Genomic DNA, 17,773 nt, shown 5'->3' with positions numbered 1-17,773 from the left:
CATTCATTAATTGTCTCTTCAGACTATATTCAGCAGTGACTCAGTCACAATTAGTTACCTATAGTTAACTGTGCCTTTACTCCACAAGGGTAATTTGTTCGTTTGGGTAGAAGTTGCACTCTTGCTGCTTTGAAGATCCAGAGGAATTGTGCGGTAGGTCTATTTCGAGCATTCAAGTCACATGGGATCAGGAATCTTTTACAAATCCATGCTTGGTCTGCCACCAGCTGCTTCTCCTTAAAATAAAACTACCGGGCAAACAGTAGGGATCAGGAGGGGAAGAGAAGAACTACTAGATTCTAACCACGAAAACCGGCCCTGCTTTCCAACCAACATGTCGGATCAAAGCCCCTTTGAAACAGATATGCTAACCCTGAACCGATATGTCATGGAGAAAGGACGACGGGTGAAAGGGGCAACGGGAGAATTGACCCAGCTTTTGAACTCAACGCTCACTGCCATCAAGGCCATCTCATCAGCCGTCCGAAAGGCAGGTCTTGCTCATATGTGAGTAGCATAGAAAAAGGGAGAAATGGGTCTATATTAGAGTGTCTTGGATGAGATCTGGGGAAGGAGGCCTGTTTCTTATAATACGTTGAACAAAATTATCGAAATAGCATTCCACGTGGCTGCAATGAAAGGAAAAAAGCACCTATAATAGGTAACATGTATGCTGTGTTATAGAAACCCCTCTAAAATCATTATTGATTTTCATTTGATATAAACAGAATTTGATCGGAAAGAAGGCACCAACCAAATCTGATACCTCTACTCTATTAACATAATAATTTCAAGGAGAGAACAGAAGCTTTCAGAATATAGCAAAACTTAACAACAGCTGTAGACAGGTAGTATACAAGCATGTAATATGCATGCATAGTAATATAATTCAGCAAACCAAAGCAGTAATATTAACCCAGGAATAATCTGATTTGCCTTTATGCTGTTTCTGTGATTGAGAAAACAAAATGATTCATAAGCACGTCAGCATAAAGATCAGGCCAGTTAACTTATTTTTAATGTCATAGAAGTTGCATTCAGAGAAGGATTCAGAATTGTGCCAAGTGGCAAATTGCATAGTCTTCATTAACAGGTTTGATGTCATAGCCAAGTCTTGATTGTGTTCCAGAAACCTGATAGACTATTTTTATAATTCTGTGTGGACATGAATGAGTTAATCAGAGAATAAGTTGCCAAGGTACAATCTTCTGCTTCTTAGCACAATATCTCAGGGCAACAGATTTTCTTGATTTTTTTTCTTCCAAGGTTACAAAGAGGACTTTGGCCTTGACGGATGATATCAAATAGCAGAAACCCTTTTATTCCCATGCAAACCTTTGAGATTGACTTTTATAAAAGTTGGAAATGCTGTCCAGAAAATAGAAAAGGTTAGATTAGTTGTGGGGAAGGGCTGTATTTGATTCTGAAGATCTTAAGCCTTTCCATCCCTCTGTCATTTCCTATTTGAAAGGAACAGCGGTTTGTCCTTTCATTGCTTGCAAAGGGTTGGAATTAAGGGGAGAGAGAGAGAGAGAGAGAGAGGGAAAACGCTCCTCCTCGTAACCTCATTACTGTTCATTGAGTTGGTGGAAATATGACACTAATTGTTATTTTATTATATTTATTATTCTACTGATATTGCATCTTGAGATTCCTGTGAATCATTCAGAGATGTATGATTGGGGCAGTCTAAACATTGGTTAAGTAACTCATTAAATTCAGCTACTATGACCATGAAGCTTTATTCTGTCTTATTACTGAACCTTGTAGTGTCACTACAATTTCCTGTGACAATTTAAGGGCAGCAATTGATGGAGTGCCCTAGCTTCATTTCCCCTCTTTAACGTATGGTGAGGTGAGACCTGACAAGAATAAATGGTGCCTAGATTAGAGACCTTAATCACATTTCAAGTTGCCCAAATAACAAGTTGTCAGTGCACAGACAGCTGCCCACTTGCACTATTTCTGAATTTAGGTCTGCCAGTCTTCCAGAAGATTGATAAACTTGTGTGGAAAAAAAAAATATGGCACCTGGTAGGATGACGTGGTAGAGGAGAAGCTTGGCTGAAATAGAAAGGAGTTCCCAGAGCTGATCAAAGTTCTCTCCCATTTCATCTTGGGTCCATTTAGTGCTGACTTCTAGCAAAGATGATCATGGAAACAGATCCTATCACAGTACTACAATGACTGGCTTTTTACAGAAACAGTTCTGGACATTTAACACTGAAGATGTCAGTAAGATTGCGCTAAAAAAAAACCCATGCAGGATACAAAGGCAGACTCATTTATTAATGAAGCGGTTTGCAACACTTTAAAGCACATTCCTCTTATATAGGCATTATTTCATGATTGCTGAGGTAAAAAGATTCAATAAACCGAATATTATCCATGGTCTCCAATTAACCTCTGGAAATGCCTAGGAGCACAGCCTGGCCTCCAGTGTTTCCAAAAGGCCTTCAATATGGTCCTTTAATATGGTCAATGGCAAAAGACTGTGAGAGGTACAGTCCAAAAATATGCAGAGCATCCATTTGCTTTTCCCTGACTTACCTGATAACTCTTTTTTCATGTTAGTAATAACCTCATGGGCTTTTCTCCCCTCCATAGGTATGGAATTGCAGGGAGTGTGAATGTGACTGGGGACGAGCAGAAAAAACTGGATGTGTTGTCCAATTCTCTGGTTATCAACATGCTCCAGTCATCCTACAGCACTTGCGTCCTGGTCTCTGAAGAGAATAAAGAAGCAATAATCACTCCAAAAGAAAAGAGGGTCAGTATATGGTTTAATTCAGTGGGAAAAGAGTGGTCCCTCATTTAGCAGCAGAGGGCGCAATTGAGTCATGGAAGGAAAAAGATTTTTCCAAGCTCTATAGTTGAAAATGTCTGAGGGCAGACAATCCACCATTCCAGAACTGAATGTTACTTCCACATGCAACAAATAATACTGCCCCCGAGCTTCCAGAATTGAATTAAGACTGAACTGCCTTAAACTGAGGAAAAACTTAGTCTGAAAGAAAAACTTTCTCGTGCCCAAATTGAAATAAAGTGGAAGACAGCTTCCAAACATCAGGGGGAGCGGAGATGCTAACACAAAGCTAAGTTGCCTATATGATCTGAGCTGATCCCAAAGTCTTGGAATCACCAGACCATGTCAGCAACTGGATGGTCAGTGAAGCATGCCAGACTGAATCCATGACAAAAACTATGTCAAGTAAGAACATAGAACATAATAGGGTCGGAGGGAACCTTGGAGGTCTTCTAGTCCAGCCCTTGCTCAAGTAGGAGACCTTATACCATTTCAGACAAGTGTCTGTCCAGTCTCTTCTTGAAAACCTCCAGTGCCGGAACAGCCACAACTTTTGGAGGCAAGCCATTCCATTGATCAACTGTTCTCACTGTCAGGAAATTTTTCCTTATTTCTCTCTTAATGATCTTCCACACAGTTAGTTTTTGTCCTGCCCTCAAGTGCTTTGGACCACCCTATTCTTCTTGGTGACAGCCCCTAAGAGGAAAAACACTCCTTTTAAAAACAGAACAGCTAAGAATACCGTATTTCCCCATGTATAAGCACCCCCTTTGTATAAGCCACCCCCCCAATTTTTGGACTGTGAAGTTTTGAAAAAAATATTTTATTAGAGAAACAAGTTATGAAGAAAGAAAATTTACAAAGAAACAAAATTCGACGTCTAGATCTACAACTTCGGTCATGAGGCCGAAAGCGGTGCGGGCGACGCTAGCAATCTACGCATCGGAACGAGAGTAGGAACGAAGCATTCAGGCCGATGCCTAGCGTATGCATTTCTATCGCGTACTCGCACTCGTAATCGTATCATCACGTACAATTTTTACAAAAAAGTATAGCATACTGCTGGAAAACCAGTTTATTCCTACTTTATTATTTTATGCATTTTTCACATATAAAAAGTGTACCTGCTTTGTATATGCCACCCCCGTACTTTTTGGGCTTGAAAATTTTTGAAAAAAGGGGTGGCTTATACATGGGGAAATACGGTAGCTGGAGGCTGCCTCTATTATTGACTAGGGAAAATGACATTGTGAGGACACAGAATAACAAAGATTTCCAGATTTAGGTGTGCGTGAGGAAATGCCTGAGCCTTATTCTGGGACTCACTGTACTATGATAGGTGCGATACTCCCACTGGGCCACCCTACAATTAAGTGAACACCACATTTTACCAATGAGTATGCAGTGAACTCTCATTTTAGTTGGAAAGACGTTGAGAAATAAAATAATTTTTCATCAATTGAATGAGAACTGGTTTTAAAAAACACTACAGGATAGTTTTCTCTCTGACAGTTACATTTACTTTTGCACAAATTTTGTGCACAATTTGCTTGGAGGAGGAGGAAAAGGAGGAGGAGGAGATTTGAAAATATGAAATATCAAACTTTTTGTCCACAGAAGAAAAAATGAATTAATTGATTTATGAGTTGAAGGTTTAAAAAGATGTGAATTAAATTTGGAGGTGAATAAGAATGTAATTACCAGTTCAAAATAAAGTCAGAAGTAATTTGTGTTTCTTAGTTTTAGTTTCCCTTTCTTGTACTTTTCTGATTTGAGGGGGCAGGTTGTGGCTGTTTCTTTTTATCTGTCTTTTCACTTATCTTATATGAACGTTCTCAATAAATATAAATGAAAACATGGAATCTTTTCTCTGATATTCTAGTTCAGCCTTAAAAAGGATCTGACTTAATTTCCAAAATGAACCACAAAGAGAAATAAACAAATTACCTTGTATTCAAGAGTGGCTTTGTATTACCAGTACTTACATAATCTACTATGGTATCCTATTGCTGTTCCCAGTTTGTCTGGAAACTTGGATCAGGAAGCTGCCAAACTTCCTGAAATAATATTTGATATCACAGTCGAAGAACTGCAGGGAAAAAAAAATAGCTTTAGCAGACTTGCAATTTACTAGAAGCAGCCAGACAAGAATTGTTCTATTCCCTACCACTGTGTGAGAGGGGATGGGGGTACAGTACAAGTTGTACTATATAAACATATATTATATAGTACAATACCAGTTGTAGGCAGCTGGTATTGTACCATATAATAGTCTACTTTTCATCATCCCTCTCATATAAAATACATCTTTAGACTATTCTTCTGCATAAAGTAGATTTCTCAACTTTCTAAATTAGCTTTTCCTAAACTGTGAGTGAATATTGTATCTGCTAATATCTGTTTTAAGACTGCTTTTATTTCTCTTTTATTTCAGGGTAAATATGTAGTGTGCTTTGATCCACTAGATGGCTCTTCCAATATAGACTGTTTAGCCTCAATAGGAACAATATTTGCAATTTACAAGAAGGTAAGCACCTGAAAAGAAAAGTGGAATTGTTAATAGTACTATCCAAAAATGCACAACAAATCATATCTTCTAACATCTGATTTTGTCTATGTCATTTATAGAATTCTAAAAATAACATTCACTTTACAGAATTTCCCCCCAAGTTGATAGTCATCAAAGTTGTTGAATTTGTGTGCAATACCAGGTTGAAGAACTCTTTGGTGAAGCAACAGGCCTAGGGAACAATTCTGAGTCGGATCCAAATATATGTTCAACCAACTCTATAAAACCTAATGTAGCTGGCATTAGTTCTTCACATTCTCAGAGAGGTGAACTGGAAGTATGATGGTTGATCCTCTTACCTTCTACATATTAGACGTCCTATATTCTCATCATTGAGTTACATTATACTCAGTTATACTCCAAATCAGCTAAAATAACAAACTGGAAATGACGGTCAGGGTCTCCCATCCTTTCATGCTTTTAATAATATCTGCAAAAGACATCTCTTTTGTAGAGTAGTCATATAGATTCAGGTTACATGTGAAAAAGATTATAAGTACCTCATCAATTAAAAGTATTGCATGTAAAAATCCATTTTTGCTTGAGACATTGTCAGATAGCCTCAAAACTTTTGATGTATGTAACTTCAGGAGCCTCTCACTTAATTGTACTAGTCAAGTCTCCTTTTTCCAAATATCTCTTTGTGATCTGTAATGGAATGTCCTAGGAGGTTGAAGTGTTCTGATTGTGTGTGTGTATGTGTGTATGGGCATGCCTCTGAGTTAGTATTGGTTTGTGATTATTGCCTGGTCATGTCCCCACAGTTTTCTTGGCAAGATTTAAGAAGTAGTTTGTTATTGCGTATTTCCTAAGGCTGACAATGATTGCTTCAAAGTCACCTAGCTGGCTAGAACTCCTGGACTCTAGTCTGATGCCTTAACCACTATAGCCAATCCACTCTGGTATTACTATGGCTTTATTGTGTGTCCTGATGTGACCTGTACGGGCTGTTGTTTATTAATAATTGATTTGAGTGTGATGAACTATGAGCTGTAAATGACAAACACTGTTGGTGTAATCCTTCCTGGAAGTTAATCTGACTCTATTGCTTTGTATATGGGAGTTGTTGGATGGATGTCAGTCTGCTGACTGTTATCAGATATTCAATCAATTGAGTATCTCAGCTGAATGGGTCAGAATAAATGAAATAACAGTATAGCGTATTGGCTGGCTATAGATGATTGATTGGTACTGATGCAAGCAATACTAATATGAGAAACAAACTCTGGAATGGAAAACTGTAGGATGTTCCAACCTGTGTGTATTAAATCCAGATTGCTTTTCCTTTATCCATACATTAGAACAGGAGTGTCAAACTCAAGGCCTGTGGGATGGATTCGGTCCATGGGATGCTTAAATCTGGCCCGCAGTGGAAACAGTGAAGTATCGGCCCGTGGTGCCTCTGCCAGCGAAAATGGAGCTCCATTTTTGCTGGCAGACCACAAAGGCCACTAGAGGTGCCCCCGACATAAGTGACATCGAGCTGGCCATACCCACCCTGGCCATTTGCACCTGTCCCCCCCAAGGTCAAACACAACCCTGATGAGGCTCTCAATGAAAACAAGTTTGACACCCCTGCATTAGAGAAAATAAAAACTAGAAGGCAGTCTACATGATAGTTTACATATTATATAATTTAACCTTAAATCCCTGGAACATGTTCCAATCTTTTGGTTGAGAGGTGTAATCCAGCATTTCTAGTAAAAGATCAGGTCACACGTAAAAGTTATCTGATCTATTTAGGGCAGATTTGCTAAAGTTTTTGAACTAATTCTCTGGAATAATATTTAAATAACCATCCAGGATCATTTACTCTTTAACCATTTGCAGTTGTTCTTCAGGCTGTTCTGAATGCCTGAAATTGTTCCAGAATGAATGTGGTTTCTGGCAATTTGTATATATTATTATCTACACTTTATTATGAAACCAATCTTAAAATGCTAGGGAGAACTCCAGTGTATCCCCATTTTGATGGTTGCATAAGAATTTAACTCACAGGGTGTTGCACCTTTGACCTAAAAAGATTAGTTTCAAATGACATTTTCCATTGATGGCTAGCTATTGCGATCTAAAGATACGAGCTAATAGTAATTATTAGCCATTTGCAAATAGATTTACACAGGTATTGAGTCTCACAGTGACATTTGGAACAAGTAAAGAGATAATGTTCAAGTACTCAGTGTTTCATTTGATGAATCCTGTTGTTGTTGAAGATTGATTATTAACATGAGCAAGTTACTTCAATTTATGACTTGACCTGCAACTGGTATATCTTTATTGTTAATGTTCGTATTTGTAATTTGGCAGTATCTTCAGTTCAATTATATTTAATATTCTTTTATAGAAAAGCCTCAGTATATCAGGCACACTGTAGTTCCATAATTAAGAGAATGTCCTATTCATATATTTTAAGTTTCTTTGTTTTCCTGCAATTTAAATTTTGAAACTGCAAAATGTGTGTGTGTGTGTGTGTGTGTGTGTGTGTGTGTACACACACACACATATGTATCCATATATTTTTCTGTCTCTATCTCTCTGTCTGTATATTATATTAATGCTTATAATGCATTATTTTTTTCTTTTAGACCTCTGAAGATGAGCCTTCTGAAAAGGATGCCTTACAACCCGGACGCAACATTGTGGCTGCAGGCTACGCTCTGTATGGCAGTGCAACGCTGGTCGCCCTTTCAACAGGCCAAGGAGTGGACTGCTTTATGTTAGATCCGGTATGAGTCCAATACTAAGCATAGTTTTGTTTTGGTTGCTGTTTCATATTCCATATGAAAACCGTCTCCCTTTTCAGGAACGGTGGTGGAGGTGATGGATAAAGTGTTTATAATACAGAGGCCATTCTGAATGAGAGCAATGCTTCCTGAGCTGGTATTTGGCTGTATATCATCACTGTAATGCCATGGTGGCAAAATGATTGCTTATGCATTGGCATGCACTAATCATTTGGATGAGGCATGAAATGATTTTCTGGATCTGGTCCTCAAAACCACTGATGTGGCTTTTACAAGACCCCTCCAGAGTCAGAACAGAAGAATGACTGGAAGCTACTTTAGTCTTTAATGCAGCGAAACCAAGAGGAGTTTCATCAAATGAATGAACAACACTATTTTGTAGCTGGCATTAAAAAGTTTTGGGAAACATTGTGTGGAAATAGCAGCCGATAAAGGGTATCAAACATATTTCAACAAGCAAGGGAAAACTGAACGGGAGATTAAGGATGTGAAAGCTGTTTTATCCACACTTTAAAAATGAGGCCAGATTTTAATTGTTAACTAAATTATGCAAAAACTGAATTATTCTCTAATTTGTTCACAATTTTGCTAGGAAAAAAAAATCCAGAATTCTCATTTCCTGCTGATGTTGAACTGGAGGCACATCAGTTTAACTTAAAAAAGCTTTATTGAGTACCGTATAGGTAGTCCTTGACTTACAACAGTTCGCTTAATGATCATTCAAAGTTACGACGACATTGAAAAAAGTGAGTTATGACTATTTTTCACACTTAGGACCATTGCAGCATCCCCATGGTCACGTGATTTACATTCAGATATTTGGCCAACTGATTCACATTAATGACGGTTGCAGTGTCCTGGGGTCATGTGATCACCGTTTCAACCTTCTGGCAAGCAAAGTCAATGGGGAAACCAGATTCACTTAACAACTGTGTTACCAATTTAACAACTGCAATGATTCACTTAACAACAGTGGCAAGAAAAGTTGTAAAATAGAGAAATACTCACTTAACAAATGTCTCACTTAGCCACATAAATTTTAGGCTTAACTGTGGCTGTAAGTTGAGGACTACCTGTTCTCTGAAATTTTAGCTTGAGTCTGGCCTGCTTTAGTTGTTTTCAGTTCTTGTGGTGATTCCTCTCTGTTTTGACATCACTATTTGAATGTTGTCAGGAGGGGCCAAAACATAGACTGAGATCTATTTGTCAGCTTCTGAGAAATCTGCAGAAGATTGGCAAAGATTTCTAAATCCCAGAACATTTCAAAAGCCTTTCCTCCTAATTATTATATTATTGAAAAATAATGCTTGGAGGACAACTCCAACATTGGGGTTTTTTTTTAATGAATGTGCCTATGGATATCCTTATCTGTAATTCTTAGTTGAATGGTCCATCCTACTATGTTGAATCTTGGGATCCAGCTGATGGACTATACTATAGGCTCTTCTACAGAACAAAGTAAGATGGTGCAGACCTGAAATCTATGCACAAAATCTCTAAGATGCTTATGACTCTTTGCAAAGACACTTAAAACTGCAGAGTTTTTTTTTAGGATTGGTTATCACTAATTTCTATTCTTTCTATTCCTTTAAAAGTGGATTGAATTGAGTTTTACCTGATTTCTTGAAGGAATGGGAAATATTTACAGTAATAAATCATTAAGATAGCATGTGAATTAATAGTATATGAATAAGCTCCTTTATTTTATCTGTTTGTAGGCTCTTGGTGAATTCATTTTGGTGGAAAAAGATGTGAAAATCAAGAAGAAAGGAAAAATCTATAGTCTTAATGAAGGTTATGCAAAGTATTTTGATCCTGCTGTGACTGAGTATTTACACAAGAAGAAATTTCCTGAGGTAATTTACCATTTGGCTGCCATTAATTACAAATAGTAGTATTTAATATAGTTTAGTTTCATAGTTCCCACAGAGAATTTTGATTACAGTTGAATTAATGCATTCAAGGAGAAAACTTGTTGTCCAAAAGGAACAAGTGGAAAACTCTGCTCATTTTTGGAACCATTTACTAAGCAATCTATTTCTTCACCTTCAGGCTTTACTTTTATGGTATACTACACAGGCAGTCGTCAACTTTCAACAGTTCATTTAGTGACCTTTCGAAGCTACCATGACCCTAAAAAAGTGACTTATGACCATATTTCACACCTACAGCCATTGCATCACCCCCATGGTCATGTGATTAAAATTCAGATGCTGGCAACTGATTCATATTTATGACGGTTGGAGTGTCCCAGGGTCATTTTGCACATTTTGCAACCTTCTGACAATAGTGTCAATAGGAAAGCCCAATTCACTTAACAACCATGTTCCTAACTTAACAACTGCAGCAATTCACTTAACAACTGCTGCAAGAAAGGTCATAAAATGGAGCAAAATTCACTTAGCAACAGAATTTTGGGCTGTGTAAGCCAAGTCATACCTGTACTTTAGTATACTTTACCGTTGATTCGATACTTGCACAAACATTCCATAATGCAGGTATACACGTTCTCTAAATCAATCTTATATTAATGTTCTTTCTCAGGGACCAGCATTTCTTTATCACATGCTGAAATTGAAAATCTGCTTTTTAACATCCCCTACTTGGCCAAAAGCCATACTGTACCCTCCAGTTCCTACTGTTCCTGCTCTCCTCTTGTACCCTTTCAAGCAGAATTTTCCAAGCAACTTTTCAGGCACTTAGAATAATAACGCCCATAATTTTCACCCTTACAATTGCTACTAACTGTCAGGCAGGTACAATCTTCTCAGACACATTTAACAACTTGGGCTTTCATGTCTCCTCCTTTTACATATGACAGAGGAAGAAACCAGAAGTTTCTGCTTTTAATTTAAACAAGCAGAGCTCCCTGCTGTATTGGAATCCAGAAAACTGTAGCAAAAACAAGGGTAACCAATAACTTTGATTAATTTAAAACTGACAGGAAAGAGGCAATCTTGGTCTGTTTCCCTCACAAGCTCTAAATCACAGTTGGGGCTACTGTACTATTTGGGGAGGAAAGTTATAGTTTGGATCTATCAGCCAGGAATGATAGATGTCTCTGCCTTTCCCCCTAAGTTTAATAGATCAATTCTTTTACAAAGGAATTTAATCTCATTTTATGACTTACACAATAAGCAGCTATTTCCCATTTCAAAATATCAGAAAATACTTCTGCCAGGTAATTAGAAAAGCCTACTAACCACAAAAATAGAAAGAAAAGAAAGAGAAAAGAAAAAAGGGGTTTAAGGAATGCATGTGCCCTGGGACAGGAGGTTGTTCTAACCTGTGTTACAGAAAGAACACAAGATGGTGTTATGTAAATGGATTTATTACCCTACACGTGAACCTGTCTTTTGATATTTCCTATTCCAAACCCAGCAACTCACCTCATGATTAAATTTTCAGCCAAACAAAAAGCCTTCAGAAGAAATGTATTTTTTTTCCTGTTGCTTTAGTTGCCAAGGCTTATGCGTCTGATTCAGAACTTGACCCATAAATTCAAATTTTGAAATGATACTTTTTGTCAAAATTACTACATAAGAATCAGAAACAAAAACCAGGAAATGACTTCACTATATTATATAGGATCTGGATTTGGGTGACTGACCTTCGTTTCATAATCATCAGTACATTTAGTGCAGTTCACTGCAGGAATTCCATGAAACCAGCAAGTGTGACTTTATTCAATTTACTGCTGAATAAACAGTAAGATGGCATTATTTCACATTTCACAAACGCATATGGTCAACTGAAACCAGGAAAATGAGGAAACAGAGTTCTGAATCAGACACATTGCGCCTTTTCTACAGCAATTCCAATTTAGACTGAGTCATCTGGTTTACTTACTTTCTTTTACACAACTTTACAATTATTTTAGAATTAGAATTCTTTTATTGGACAAGTGTGATTGGACACACAAGGAATTTGTCTTGGTGCAAATGCTCTCAGTATATACATAACAGAAAAGATACATTCGTCAGGAGTCAAGAATCATAAGGTACAACACTTAATAATAGTCATAGGGTACAATAAATTTCAATATTTTTTTACAACATTGAACAAACAAATTGTAAATCTAGACAGCCACAGCAAAGGTAGATGTGATCCCAATCATAGGGATGATTAAACAGCATATTGCAGTTGGTTGTGGTTTATTTCATTGGATTTATTGGATTAAAAATGATCTGTCCATGACTGGCATCAGACTTCCTTAGTTCATTCTTTCTCAGCTTTTGTACCTGTTGTTACAGAATGGACACCCTACAATTTCAGTCAGCATGGCCATTGATGAGAATTTTTGAGGTGTGGAAATGCAGAGAAGATCAGGCCAGAGAAGGCTGATTTTGTGTAAGAATATGCTGTATTTTTCTTCTCTGATCAGGTGATTTGCTATCTAAGATCGAATGCAATGGGCATAGTAGGAGTTACTAAGATTTGTAATCTTCTAAATGTAGGAAACCACCAAAACCACTGCGCTTGCTCTGTAGGGGATTAACCAGTAGAATTGCACTGTTATCTTTCCACAAAACTCAGTGTATTGGGTAAAAAGCACGTGGGTAGCTTTTCCCATCGCTGTGTTATAAATACAATTATAAAAGATTCTGGGAAATGAAATTACAATCTTATTTACTCTATAATTTTTGAATTCACTGTACTTATTACATCACTGTCAACTGAAGTGATCAGATACACATTGCTATTAAGTTCTTAAGAAGGGGAACTGAAATCTTCCCTTAGATCAGACTTCGTCAGTTATGACAACTTTGCAACCTGTGGACTTCAAACCCCAGAATTCCTGAGCCAGCACTAAATATTTGATGGTTGGAACGTTTGAAAGTTCCCATCCCTTGCATATTGCCCCATGGGTTGCTTCCTGTGTCCTTCCTGTGTGAAATTGTTTCAAGGAAAAAGACACTTAAGCTTAAGTCACTAAGATGGAAACCAAAGCTATCAAGTTGTTTTAAAGAAATACGGTTGAATCAAGGAATAACTCGAAAGCTGACGAATTGATTTTCAAAGCATCCCTTTGGGGTGGGGGGAATAGATATCCCTTATATTCCAGTTGCTGAAAGAAACTGCAAGCCATAAGAATGAACTTTGTTGATATTATAGAAGGAATTGAGTTTTCCCCCCAGTAGATCTTAGTTCCCATCCCAAGCACCTTAGGCTATTTTCAAAAGGTGGCTTGAATGATATTGTGTAATATGAGATTGAGTGTTGCTAATATAGGTAGTCCTTGACTTATGACCACAATTGAGCCTAAAATTTCTGTTGTTAAGTGAAACATTTTTAAGCGAGTTTTTTGCCCCATTTTATGACCTTTCTCACCATAGTTGTTAAGTGAATTTGGCTTCCTCATTAACTTTGCTTGTCAGAAAGTTGCAAAATGTGATTACATGATCTCAGGATACTGCAACTATCATGAATATGAGTCAGTTGCCAAGCATCTGAATTTTGTTCATTTGATCACCGGGATCCTGCAACAATTGTAAGTGTGAAAAATGGTCATAAGTCACTTTTTTCCAGTGCCATTGTAACTTTGAACAGTCACTAAATGAATTGTTGTAAGTTGAGGACTCCCTGCATTGTGTTATATGAGATTGATGGTTGCTATGTTGCTTCTTTGGGGTGTGGAATGGGATTTAAAATTTGTTTGGGTATGTATGTTTATCAACTCATTGTAGAATCTTCCCTTTTGAGTGATGTGGTAGGGACTTCCTTGAATACAGGTGCACAACCACAAAACATAAATGAAAATTAATATAAACACTCTGAAACATCTGCATGATGAGAAGTTAACCTTTAAAAATGAGCAGAGGGGAATGGAACCAACAGGATTAACTCAGAACTCCATAAACTGATGTTTGTTTGAGAGCATTTGGGCAATATCAAATGGTAGACTTCTATCTTTCCAATTGTCCAAGCAGAAGTACCATTAGCTATTTCTAGAAAGGAAAAATGAATCATTCCAAACCGTCAATCAGTATCCATTTCTTTGGTCATCTGAAAGGGAAATCTATGAGTTGTTCACTTGGAGCAGTGAAAGTGGCTTGGGATATAACAAAATGAGAACAGGAGGCTACAGTGGAAATTCAGAAAGGCAATAGGCCAGCACTTCTTCATCTGCTCTCTGTTTCATTCTAGATTAAATAAATCTGCAAACTCCATAAGCCTGAAAATATTTAATATTATAATCTGTTTTTCCAGGGCTATAATATTGCACTCGGTCAGAGAGACTAGAGTATGATATTCTGCCACATTTTGATTTCTGCCAAACAAAAAACTGCTTGATATGGGGATTATTTCTATGGCCAGAATTTTATGGGTACATAATTGTTGGAAATTGCAGACTAGATATTTCATTATTTTTCTTCCCTCTGAATTATGCCTCAGATTAGGTTCAGGTTTGTACTAGGTAATGGGTATGAACAATTCTACTCTGATATAATCTGTACTTCTGCTTTACAGGAAGGTACATCTCCTTATGGAGCCAGATACGTGGGCTCCATGGTGGCTGATGTTCACCGTACTCTGGTGTATGGTGGGATATTTTTATATCCAGCTAATCAGAAAAGTCCCAAAGGAAAGGTATTTTTTTTTACTTTAAATTGACTTATTATAAGAAAGTACATTTTTAATGAAAAAGGTGGGCATTTTGTTCCTTGGAAAATCAGGATTTAGAATTAGAGACTAGTCCAACTGATGCAAGGAATCACAAGGAATCCAATAAATGAGTTGAGGCTTTTTGCAGTAAAAGTTAGAAATATGTATACAAGAAAAACTTGCATATTAATTATTATTTATTAAATTTATATTCTGCCCAATTCCCACATTCATTATTTGACCAAAAAACCCTTATGTACTACAATATGGTATATGTACGTGAGTAAATCTGTTTAGGATTGCACAGTTATTAGAAAATTAATCATAGCACCATCAGCCGAGACTATTATGAAAATTATATGACTTCATTGTTTCAATAATGGCATTTGGCTAGTGGCTTCAATGGGCCTTTGATTCTGCTCCAGCAATTTTCTAATTCTTGGCAAGGTCCTCCTGAATTCAGGATTTCTCATTTTTAGTTAGGAGGTGATAATAATGTGAAATCCTCTGGAGAGAGTGCAGGTTGATTTTAAACAGCAGAAAAAATAAATTGTTTATTACTGTTTTCTTTATTAGTCCTGGAACATTTTTTACTATAAATTAGGGCTGTGCAAGTTTACAGATCATTTTGAAAGCTACTTAAACAAGTACGCAGTGGTTGAAATAGCAAACAATAGAACAATAGACAATGTGCTGTGAAATGCATGCTGTACTATGTATATCATTTTCCAAACCAATGTTTGTCTCATATGATGTTGTTCATGCTTCAGAAAGTATCTCAAACTGTATGAGGAAATAATGGGACAATGCTTTCTTCCCCTTGCTCCCATTCTAGAAGACATAAAGCTTTTCAGAATTCAAACCTAGGAAGGTTTAAAAAATATAAGTCTTAAATAGAGACATAAATATTTTAGGAAAATATTAGATTAGGGGTGTCAAACTCAAGGCCCGCATGCTGGATTCGGCCATGGAATGCTTAGACCAGCCCGCCGTGCCTCTCCTAGCGAAAATGGTGTGTGGGTGTGAGGCCCCCCTCATTTCTGGCCTGGATGGCCTCCTGCCGCACTCTGGCAGAGAAAATGGGGTGCAGGAGGCACATGTGCCCCCGCCCCGTTTTGGTTGGCAGAGTGCGGCCAGAGGCCATCCAGCCCCAAAATGGGATGCTGGGGGCTGCGCCCAGCCTCCCTGTCTCCGTTTTGGCTAGCAGAGTGCCGCAGGAGATGTCCATCCCTTCTCCCTCACACTTCTTTCCCTCCATCCCCCACTGGCTGGCCCACGAAGGACAACTACAATGCTGATCTGGTCCTTGAAGAAACCCAGTTTGACACCTCTATATAATATTAGATGGTATTCTATATGGAAAACAATCTAATGGAACAAGGAAGAGGCAGAGAGTCTTAATATGTTATGTCATAATTTATTAAATATAGTTTGTTGTCTAAGCACACTGACTGGAATCTTGTTGGAAAACATAAATTACTTTTCAGTCAACCAAGACATATCTGGATTCATACATGCTTTTTAAAAACATCACATTTTGGTTTAGGGTGATGTGAAATTCAGCTTCCAAAATTCTCTCTATGTTGACTGGAAAGGGATAGATGAAAAGATTACTGTTCAACTAGTTCAGATGTGGCCATGTTCTCCTGTAATGCTAAGCAGTAATGCATGATTGACATGTCATGCTAAACCAAAAACACAAAACCATATTGTAGCTTCAAATGAAGTGTGGCTTAAAACTCTATGTTCACCTACCTCAGTATTTTCCTGCCTAGAGGGAAGCAGGACTCTTCAAAATCTTAGGTAGAATTTATTACCAGGGAATAGTAAGGTTGAATCTGACTTTTTTGCACGTAGGACTGTTACAAAACTATTGTTCTTTCTGTTCATGCTGGGGAAAATGCAGTTTGTATTCCTATTGAAATGAGTTGGAAAAATCTGGACTGCACTGCATTTATTAGTGTTGTGGTTTAAAAAGAAACAGAAATGCAAGGACTTCAAAACTGAAAGATGATATATGTATGAGTGTTTATAATTTGAAAATCTGTTGTGATTAGATATAAATTCTCCAACTGCTTCTTAAATAGTTTCAACAAAAGAAATTAAAATGAGAATAATGGGTTTTCCCTCTTATATTCCAGCTGCGGCTCTTGTACGAATGCAACCCCATCGCTTTTATCATTGAACAGGCTGGAGGAATAGCTACCACAGGGACAGAGGCAGTGCTGGATGTAAAGCCAGAGTCTATTCATCAGAGAGTCCCTTTTGTTGTTGGTTCTCCTGAAGATGTTCAAGAATATCTTGCATTTGTACAGAAACACCAGAAAAGCAGTTAGTGGTCCTCTAAAGTGCTCCATCAATTTGCTTTCACACTCTGGTCTGGAAAAATATGAAGGTGCAAAGTAAAAGAAATGTCCAACCTGATGATCACAATAAGAAAGGCATTGTCGTTGCCCCCTATTTTTTAAAAAAAGAAAATCTTTATTTAAATAAAAATATCAAGTTGATCATTTTTTAAAGAAACAAGAAGAATAAAACAAGGCTCTTTTTGAATGAATTGAATACCTCCTTTTCTCAGACAAGTTTTGACTGGGAAGTACACTCCTCATGTCTAGCATCAAGCCAGTTAATAATCAAATCACACTTTGTCCAGTCTTGTCACCTCTGCGGTAGTGGGTTTATTAAATATTTTTATTAAATATTTTTTCCCAAATGGTGTGTTCACACTGTTGGCAATGTTATATTGCCAACCTGGCCTTTAATCTGTATACATTAAAATGGTTTTTCATGATTTGCTTCTTGTTTTGTTTTTCACATATATCTTGCATACCAAACTTTTCAAAATTGATTTTGCCTTCAGCCAACTAACACAAATAACTTGTATACCTTTAAATATAACTTGTATACCTCCCCATATTTGTTTCCCCTCTAAATATAAAGAATTGGTTGTTGTGCCTATATGGCGAGACTGAGATGATTCTGGTGCCTTGACAAAAATTTAAAGAGAGATTCCAGAGCAAGAGTCCAGTACTTAAATAAAGTTTACTG

General features: G+C 37.4%; 1 protein-coding gene across 1 annotated transcript; it reads left to right on the top strand.

The window, feature by feature from the left end:
- Nucleotides 1-221: 221 nt before the first annotated feature.
- On the top strand, nt 222-17,516 carry LOC113438491 (fructose-1,6-bisphosphatase isozyme 2). Its single transcript, XM_026703886.2, has 7 exons — nt 222-507; nt 2,608-2,770; nt 5,241-5,333; nt 7,961-8,101; nt 9,838-9,975; nt 14,591-14,710; nt 16,867-17,516. The coding sequence occupies exons 1-7, from the start codon at nt 335-337 to the stop codon at nt 17,059-17,061; spliced, it is 1,023 nt and encodes a 340-aa protein (XP_026559671.1). The 5' UTR covers nt 222-334; the 3' UTR covers nt 17,062-17,516.
- Nucleotides 17,517-17,773: the final 257 nt, after the last annotated feature.

Source organism: Pseudonaja textilis, chromosome 2 (assembly GCF_049901715.1).
Source record: "Pseudonaja textilis isolate UNSWEBS1 chromosome 2, rPseTex1.2, whole genome shotgun sequence".
In the NCBI taxonomy this organism is placed as follows: domain Eukaryota; kingdom Metazoa; phylum Chordata; class Lepidosauria; order Squamata; family Elapidae; genus Pseudonaja; species Pseudonaja textilis.
Note: the sequence above shows the minus strand (reverse complement) of the source record. Positions and strands in the feature narration are given on the sequence as shown.